We start from the raw sequence: 10,000 nt of genomic DNA, 5'->3' as shown, positions 1-10,000 counted from the left end.
CCTCAACTATGTTTGGGGCATATGCAAAGGGTACTGTCTCTGTGGGAACACACACTCACAACAGGATCTAACAAACTGAGTGACCAATACAACATTGATTCAAGTCCAAAAGTCATGTGTCTATGGTGTGTTTGGCCCAGTACTGCCCTGTTGCCTGTCATCTATGCTTAGAATAGATGACTGGGTCTGGGTGGCAGGTCACAGTCACACTGACTCTCACACACAGAGAGAGAGGAGGGCTCAGCAGGGAGAGAGAAGAGGGTTCAGCAGGAAGAGAGAGAGAGAGGAGGGTTCAACAGGAGGAGAGAGAGGAGGGTTCAGCAGGAGGAGAGAGAGGAGGGTTCAGCAGGAGGAGAGAGAGGAGGGTTCAGCAGGGAGAGAGAGGAGGGTTCAGCAGGGAGAGAGAGGAGGGTTCAGCAGGGAGAGAGAGGAGGGTTCAGCAGGGAGAAAGAGGAGGGTTCAGCAGGGAGAGAGAGAGGAGGGCTCAGCAGGGAGAGAGAGGAGGGTTCAGCAGGGAGAGAGAGAGAGAGGAGGGTTCAGCAGGGAGAGAGAGAGGGGAGGGTTCATCAGGGAGAGAGAGAGAGAGAGGAGGGTTCAGCAGGGAGAGAGGAGGGTTCAACAGGGAGAGACAGGAAGGTTCAGCAGGGAGAGAGAGGAGGGTTCTGCAGGGAGAGAGAGAGAAGTGTTCAGCAGGGAGAGAGAGGAGGGTTCAGCAGGGAGAGAGAAGAGGGTTCAGCAGGGAGAGAGAGAAAGGAGGGTTCAGCAGGGAGAGAGGGGGTGGAGGGTTCAGCAGGGAGAGAGGAGGGTTCAGCAGGGAGAGAGAAAGAGAGAGATAGAGAGAGAGAGGAGGGAAAGGTTATGGATGTCTGGAGGTGGTGGTGGTACTATTAGATCACTGTGTGGAGGCACTGATCCATGACATGGTGCAGAGATGACTTGACTGAATGTCATATATGGTTCTATGGATGAGTGAAGTGTCTGTATGATAAATTGTATAGTGTGCATATGTGTGTGTGTTTTACCGTTGTCGTCCACTACTCGAGTTTGCTCCTTGCAGCAGTCCACTGGCAGGCCGATGATCTCCACCTCTACAAATGGGTCAATGATCTGAAGCAGAAGAGGGAACAGAGTTACAGCAGCATTGGAGCTTAGCAACACTATGCTAACAGGTGGCAACACATTTATAAGCCAAAGAGATTATTGAGCAAACTATCCATTATGTTGGCAGAGAATGAGTCTGTGTGTGTACCTCTCCCCGGTCCCCCAACATAGAGTCTGGTGGTTTGGGAAGCTGCTGTCCACTGATGATCTTCAGCACCAACTGTTTCTTGGGGTAGGCAGGGAGGGGGTCGTCACTGAACGGGTTGAACGAGCCTGAAGGAGTAAAACAACCAATTAGAACAGTACTACGACAGAATGCATCCTCAATAGTCTAGACAACCAATTAGAACAGTACTACGACAGAATGCATCCTCAATAGTCTAGAATCACATCAACTCCTCATCTCTCTGTGTGTGTGTGTGTGCGTGTGCGTGTGCGTGTGCGTGTGTGTTTGTGTGTGTGTGTGTGTGTGTGTGTGTATGTGTGTGTGTGTGTGTGTGTGTGTGTATGTGTGTGTGTGTGTGTGTATCAGTACCTTTACACATGGGTGGAGGTTTGAGGGCGTAGCCACAGCCACCGTTCACCATGAACTTGGCTCTGTTGAGCTGCATCATCCGACCCTCTGTCTGGTAGTTCAGAGCCACTGAGGAAAACACATTTAGGACACATTTATCAGTCTGTTCATCCTCTGAACAAATACACACAGGGGTTCTGTCTGTGGGGAGGTGTGGTGGAGAATATGGCTGAAATCACAGACAGACAGACAGACAGACAGACAGACAGACAGACAGACAGACAGAGAATGTCTTCCACTGATGGTCTGAACAACACAACTAGACCGAGAAATTTGAGCTCAATGAACGTGGCAACGATCCCACCACAGGACACGGTGTTAAGGAGGAAAACACAGAAAAGGAAAGGTCCTCAATGGGACCTGGCAATCAGAAGTTATTCTTTTTTTTTTTTACCCCTTTTTTCTCCCCAATTTCGTGGTATCCAATTGTTGTAGTAGGCCTCCCGGGTGTCTCATTGCTACAACTCCCGTACAGGCTCGGGAGAGACGAAGGTTGAATGTCATGCGTCCTCCGATACACAACCCAACCAGCCGTACTGCTTCTTAACACAGCGCGCATCCAACCCGGAAGCCAGCCGCACCAATGTGTCAGAGGCTACACCGTGCACGTGGCAACCTTGGCTAGCGCGCACTGCGCCCGGCCCGCCACAGGAGTCGCGATGAGACAGGGAGATCCCTACCGACCAATCCCGCGACCGGGAGAGAGAGAGAAAGAGCGAGAGAGAAAGAGAGAGACAGTGGGCCATCACAGCATAAATATTTGGGAACTATATATAGACATAATATGACATTTGAAATGTCTCTATTCCTTTGAAACTTGTGTGAGTGTATTGTGTACTGTTACAGAGACAGAGAGAGAGAGAGAGAGAGAGAGAGAGAGAGAGAGAGAGAGAGAGAGAGAGAGAAGCTGAGACAGAGACAGAGAGAGAGAGAGCGAGAGAGAGAGAGAAGCTGAGACAGAGACAGAGACAGAGAGAGAGAAAGAGAGAGAGAGAGAGGGGGGGGGGCAGTCAAGAGGACTGGGGGAGTGGGGGTAGATAGGGCAATTTTGTTCTAGCTAAAAATACTTGAATCAGTTATAGAGCCCATTGCCCTTAATGGTTTTGAGTTCTGGGGTCCTCTCACCAACCAACAATTCACAAAATGGGGCAAACACCAAATCGAGACCCTGCATGCAAAAATATCCTCTGTGTACAACGTAAAACACCAAATAATGCATGCAGAGCAGAATTAGGCCGATATCCGCTAATTATCAAAATCCTAATAATTCTACAACTAATTCTACAACTACCTAAAAGGAAGTGATTCCCAAACCTTCCAGAACAAATCGCCTACAGAGAAATTACCTGTAGAAGAGTCCCCTAAGCAAGCTGGTCCTGGGGCTCTGTGGGGTGTGATTGTGTTTGTGAACAGAGCCCCAGGACAGCAACACAATTAGACCCAACCAAATCATGAGAAAACAAAAAGATAATTACTTGACACATTGGAAAGAATTAACAAAAAACACAGCAAACTATAATCCATTTTGGCCAAAACAGAGAGTACACAGTGGCTGAATACCTGACCACTGTGACTGACCCAAACTTAAGGAAAGCTTTGGCTATGTACAGACTCAGTGAGCATAGCCTTGCTACTGAGAAAGGCTGCCGTAGGCAGACATGGCTCTCAAGAGAAGACAGGTTATGTGCACACTACCCACAAAAAAAAATATATATATATATATATCTACTTCACTTGCTTTGGCAATGTTAACATATGTTTCCCATGCCAATAAAGCCCCTTGAATTGTATTGAGAGGACTGGGGGAGAGAGAGAGGCAGTGAAGAGGACTGGGGGGGAGAGAGAGAGAGAGAGAGAGAGAGAGAGAGAGAGAGAGAGAGAGAGAGAGAGAGAGAGAGAGAGAGAGAGATATAATGACTGGGGGAGAGAGGGAGAGAGAGAGAGAGAGAGAGAGAGAGAGAGAGAGAGAGGCAGTGAAGAGGACTGGGGGGAGAGAGAGAGAGAGAGAGAGAGAGAGAGAGAATGACTGGGAGAGAGAGAGAGAGGGGGGGGGACTGGAGGAGAGAGAGAGAGAGAGGAGGACTGGGGGAGAGAGAGAGGATGAGGACTGGATGAGGAGGTAGATGGCCGGGCAGAGATAAATACAGTATTTTTTTGTATTTGTTTATTTTTATAAAAATATTTAATGCCATTTTTTTTTTACTTAACAAGTATCAGCAAAACATGACAATAAGATTGTTCAGACGTGATGTTTCTTACCCAGCTGACAGCCCACATTCCAGTAGAGCTGAGGGTTGAAGTTGGACGAGTCTATACGGTAGGCTGAGGGGTAGATTCTAGACAGCTGTCGCTGGTTGAAACACAGGAAGCGCTCAGCTCTGTGGTTCACTAGCTGCTGGGCACGAGTCTCACTGAACGACAGAACATTCCCAGGAGTACCTGACAGACGAAAGGAGAGAGGGATGAGAGAGGAAATGAGGAGAGGAAAGGGCTGAGCAATGAATGTAAAATGAGATGGATGAATGAAAGAGAGAGAGGGTATGGAAGTGAGAAGGAGAATAAGGAGAGAGAGAGAGAGAGAGAGAGAGAGAGACAGAGAGACTGAATGGGGTGGGATAGAGTGAAAGAGAGAGAGGGAGTGGGAGTGGCAATGAGAGGGGAGATAGGGATAGAGAGAGAGCCTGATGGGTGGGATGGGGATTGTTTTTGGATTGGTTAAGGGCTTAGCAGAGAGAGATAATGTCTTTAAGAGTGTGTGTTTTCTTACTGTCGTCCAGTCCCTCCTGAGAGGCCACAGAGTTAGTGAAAACAACCAGGTCTGACAGATCTCTACTCAGCTTCATCGTCTTCCTTTTCCTCCCTCCCCTACAGCAAGATGAAACCACAGAAAGAGTATGAAGGAGGAAGGAGAGGTAGAATGGAGGAAGAGGCATAGAGCAGAATGGATAAAGAGAGAGTACAATGGATAGAATTGAGAAAGTAGGACGGAAAGACACGCACAGTGACAACAGCATGTGAAGTAAAGTGGAGTGTCCATCAAAGTGACAGTTTACACCCTACAGAATCACAGTTTACACCCCACAGAATCACAGTTTACACTCCACAGAATCACAGTTTACACCCCACAGAATCACAGTTTACACCCCACAGAATCACAGTTTACACTCCACAGAATCACAGTTTACACCCCACAGAATCACAGTTTACACCCCACAGAATCACAGATTACACCCCACAGAATCACAGTTTACACCCCACAGAATCACAGATTACACCCCACAGAATCACAGTTTACACCCCACAGAATCACAGATTACACCCCACAGAATCACAGTTTACACCCCACAGAATCACAGATTACACCCCACAGAATCACAGTTTACACCCCACAGTGTCACAGTTTACACCCCACAGAATCACAGTTTACACCCCACAGAATCACAGTTTACACTCCACAGAATCACAGTTTACACCCCACAGAATCACAGTTTACACCCCACAGAATCACAGTTTACACCCCACAGAATCACAGATTACACCCCACAGAATCACAGTTTACACCCCACAGAATCACAGATTACACCCCACATAATCACAGTTTACACCCCACGGTGTCACAGTTTACACCCCACAGAATCACAGTTTACACCCCACAGAATCACAGTTTACACCCCACAGAGTCACAGTTTACACCCCACAGAGTCACAGTTTACACCTCACAGAATCACAGGTTACACCCCACAGAATCACAGGTTACACCCCACAGAATCACAGTTTACACCCCACAGAATCACAGATTACACCCCACAGAATCACAGTTTACACCCCACAGAATCACAGATTACACCCCACATAATCACAGTTTACACCCCACGGTGTCACAGTTTACACCTCACAGAATCACAGGTTACACCCCACAGAATCACAGGTTACACCCCACAGAATCACAGATTACACCCCACAGAATCACAGTTTACACCCCACAGAATCACAGATTACACCCCACAGAATCACAGTTTACACCCCACAGTGTCACAGTTTACACCCCACAGAATCACAGTTTACACCCCACAGAATCACAGTTTACACTCCACAGAATCACAGTTTACACCCCACAGAATCACAGTTTACACCCCACAGAATCACAGTTTACACCCCACAGAATCACAGATTACACCCCACAGAATCACAGTTTACACCCCACAGAATCACAGATTACACCCCACATAATCACAGTTTACACCCCACGGTGTCACAGTTTACACCCCACAGAATCACAGTTTACACCCCACAGAATCACAGTTTACACCCCACAGAGTCACAGTTTACACCCCACAGAGTCACAGTTTACACCTCACAGAATCACAGGTTACACCCCACAGAATCACAGGTTACACCCCACAGAATCACAGGTTACACCCCACAGAATCACAGTTTACACCCCACAGAATCACAGATTACACCCCACAGAATCACAGGGAAACACCTTATACAGACCAGATCAAACAGCTTTCATTGACACACTAAAGGGATATGGAGGCAGGCCAACAGCACACACACACACACACACACACACACACAGGAAGAGCCTTACATCCATCTTGACTGTTCCTGGAGATACGTACATAATGTAATAACATTTCACACTTTACACACACACATGATCGACTATTAGAAGAAGATGGGACACACACAGACAGGGCACTTCAAAGTCTGGTTACGGTCAATAAATAGACACTTAGGGCACTTCAAAGAAGATTAAGGGTGCGTATAAAGGGTTTAGGGCCCTTCAAATACATGAGTGGAAGTTGCTCCAGGCTGCAGCTTGCTGTTCTGTCAGGTAAAGCAGGATTTGAGCTGACAGAACAGAAGAACCTAACTCACTAATCCTAATTTAAAATCCATGCATGTAGTTTCACTATGACATAACACATGATTTATGTGTGCATGTTTGAAGTTCTCCATGCAAATCTCAAGGTGGGAGTCAGCAATGAGCATGGGTCAGTATGACAAGAGAGCTATTGAGAGCTGACCTGGTGATCTGTCCTCCCGCCTCTTTCCCAGAGGTCTCCTGTCCTTCCTCCTCTCCATCGGTACTCTGGGACTTCAGCCTGGATTTAGAGTGTCTCTGCAGGAGGAGGAAAACACACACACACACACACACACACATTTTCAGATACTTCCCATTAGCATTGCCCATGCCCATACATGTAGCAGTCATTGTCCTACATTTAGCGGTCTGACATTTAGCAGTCCTACATTTAACAGTCCTACATTTAACAGTTCTACATTTAACAGTTCTACATTTAACAGTTCTACATTTAACAGTCCTACATTTAGCAGTCTGACATTTAGCAGTCTGACATTTAGCAGTCTGACATTTAGCAGTCTGACATTTAGCAGTCCTACATTTAACAGTCCTACATTTAGCAGTCTGACATTTAGCAGTCTGACATTTAGCAGTCTGACATTTAGCGGTCCTACATTTAGCAGTCTGACATTTAGCAGTCTGACATTTAACAGTCCTACCTTTAGCAGTCTGACATTTAACAGTCCTACATTTAGCAGGCTGACATTTAGCAGTCTGACATTTAGCAGTCTGACATTTAGCAGTCTGACATTTAGCAGTCTGACATTTAGCGCTCTGACATTTAGCAGTCTGACATTTAGCAGTCTGACATTTAGCGCTCTGACATTTAGCAGTCTGACATTTAGCGGTCCTACATTTAGCAGTCTGACATTTAGCAGTCTGACATTTAGCAGTCTGACATTTAGCGCTCTGACATTTAGCAGTCTGACATTTAGCGGTCCTACATTTAGCAGTCTGACATTTAGCGCTCTGACATTTAGCAGTCTGACATTTAGCGGTCCTACATTTAGCAGTCTGACATTTAGCAGTCTGACATTTAGCAGTCCTACATTTAGCAGTCTGACATTTAGCAGTCTGACATTTAGCAGTCTGACATTTAGCGCTCTGACATTTAGCAGTCTGACATTTAGCGGTCCTACATTTAGCAGTCTGACATTTAGCAGTCTGACATTTAGCAGTCCTACATTTAGCAGTCTGACATTTAGCAGTCTGACATTTAACAGTCCTACATTTAACAGTCCTACATTTAGCAGTCTGACATTTAGCAGTCTGACATTTAACAGTCTGACATTTAGAAGTCTGACATTTAACAGTCTGACATTTAGCAGTCTGACATTTAGCAGTTTGACATTTAGCAGTCTGACATTTAGCAGTCTGACATTTAGCAGTCTGACATTTAGCAGTCTTACATTTAGCAGTCTTACATTTAGCAGTCTGACATTTAGCAGTCTGACATTTAGCATGTGATTCTGCCCACTCAAAACATAAGCTACTAGTGGTGTGCGTGTGCGTGTGTGTGTGTGTGTGTGTGTGTGGTAGAGGAAGAGGTAGCATAACATATCTATTAAAGTTCAAGTGGAGGAGTGGAGGATAATGTTGTCAGTAATTACAGTCTTTAGGCTGCTCAGTGGGTAGTACAGACAGTGCACACACACACCACTAGTTGCAACATGTATGACTGTTAACATGAAAAAAACATTTCCTGTGGAGGGGATTAGCAACAGCGTGACACACAGACACACACACACACACACAATTAAACATTTCCGATTGTCCCTAAATAAGTAACGCAATATTAATTAAATCTATCTGAGACTGGACCAATGTAAGAGAGAGGGAGATGAGACATGAGAAGTGCTCTTCAAGGAAAAGAAACACACACAGACAGACAGACAGACAGACAGACAGACAGACAGACAGACAGACAGACAGACAGACAGACAGACAGTTAGCAGGGCATCCTTCAGCCTCACAAACTGGACCCTGTGTCAATAGATCATTATCCTGACTTCTAAGGCTCGCCATCTAAACGCCATCACTAGAAAACCAATGGTTTAGTTTTAAATAGAAAGGACTTTTCCCATTGACAGACCTGAGACAGTACAAACATTGTTGAGTTACGATCTGGACATTGTGGACAAAGATATTTGTCAAGCAATAGGACATATTGATGTCTGTAACGGACAAAGATGATAGTGTCATGTATTGTCATGTTGTGTCTTGTTTCTGTCCTTTCCCTTCACCCTGTCTCCCTCTGCTGGTCGTTATTAGGTTACCTTTTCTCCCCCTCTTTCCCCCAGCTGTTCCTTGTCTCCTCCTAACTACCTCGTCACCCCTTTTCCCACCTGTTCCCTTTTTCCCTCTGATTAGTCCTCTATATCTCTCTCTGTTTTTGTTCCTGTCTTTGTCGGATTCTTGTTTGTGTTTTTCATGCCTGAACCAGACTATCGTCATGTTTGCTGCAACCTTGTCCTGTCCTGTCGGAATCTGCCGGTCCATCTGAGCCTACCTATGTTTTGTTATTAAAGAAGTTCTGTTTACGTTAATTCGCTTTTGGGTCCTCATTCACGCACCGTAACAGATAGTGAAAGAGCAGAGATGATCTCACCTTTTGCTTGATGTTGCTGATGAATGATCGACTTTGGGATTTTTTAAGTCCCTCTTTGGGATTCTAGAGGCACAAAAAAATGTTGACAAGATGAGCTGAGAGACTAGTGCTGTACACACCTTTTATATTCATATACTGTCCATACACACCCCGTCCTGTAAAACTACTGCTGTAACACACCTTTTATATTCATATACTGTCCATACACACTCCGTCCTGTAAAACTACTGCTGTAACACACCTTTTATATTCATATACTGTCCATACACACCCCGTCCTGTAAAACTACTGCTGTAACACACCTTTTATATTCATATACTGTCCATACACACCCCGTCCTGTAAAACTACTGCTGTACTGTCCATACACACCCCGTCCTGTAAAACTACTGCTGTACTGTCCATACACACCCCGTCCTGTAAAACTACTGCTGTACTGTCCATACACACCCCGTCCTGTAAAACTACGGCTGTACACACCATTATATCTTGATTTTTTATTTTATCCTGCAACTCCCCACCGGGCTCGGGAGAAGTGAATGTCGAGTCATGTGTCCTCCAAAAGAAATGATATGCCAAACCGCACTTCTGAAACCTCTACACGATGGGTGTCGCTAAACCGGGACGGTTGATGCTAACGTGAGCTAATGTAACTAGAATGACGTTGTATATAATAGCCAACTTTCCGGGACATAGACATGTCTTATATGGGCAGAAAGATGAAATTCTTGTTAATCTAACAGTAGTGTACAATTTACAGTAGCTATTACAGTGAGAAAATACCATGCTATTGTTTGAGGACAGTGCACAACAACAAAACACTTTTATCATAGAAACTGGTTTGATAC

General features: G+C 45.5%; 1 protein-coding gene across 2 annotated transcripts in view; it reads right to left on the bottom strand.

The window, feature by feature from the left end:
• LOC110507225 (1-phosphatidylinositol 4,5-bisphosphate phosphodiesterase eta-1) overlaps positions 1 to 10,000 on the bottom strand; it is a 145,352-nt gene that overhangs the window by 20,366 nt on the left and 114,986 nt on the right. For both annotated transcript variants that reach the window (XM_036964769.2, XM_090224003.1), the window contains 7 exons: positions 9,154 to 9,216; positions 6,709 to 6,803; positions 4,443 to 4,540; positions 3,935 to 4,114; positions 1,637 to 1,744; positions 1,250 to 1,374; positions 1,023 to 1,107 (listed from right to left, as the gene is read on the bottom strand). In XM_036964769.2, coding sequence (XP_036820664.2) covers positions 1,023 to 1,107; positions 1,250 to 1,374; positions 1,637 to 1,744; positions 3,935 to 4,114; positions 4,443 to 4,540; positions 6,709 to 6,803; positions 9,154 to 9,216 — 754 coding nt within the window. The remainder of the gene's footprint in view (positions 1 to 1,022; positions 1,108 to 1,249; positions 1,375 to 1,636; positions 1,745 to 3,934; positions 4,115 to 4,442; positions 4,541 to 6,708; positions 6,804 to 9,153; positions 9,217 to 10,000) is intronic.

The sequence above is a fragment of the Oncorhynchus mykiss genome, chromosome 27 (genome assembly GCF_057628025.1).
Source record: "Oncorhynchus mykiss isolate SJ-2025 chromosome 27, ASM5762802v1, whole genome shotgun sequence".
NCBI classification, from domain to species: Eukaryota; Metazoa; Chordata; class Actinopteri; order Salmoniformes; family Salmonidae; genus Oncorhynchus; species Oncorhynchus mykiss.
Note: the sequence above shows the minus strand (reverse complement) of the source record. Positions and strands in the feature narration are given on the sequence as shown.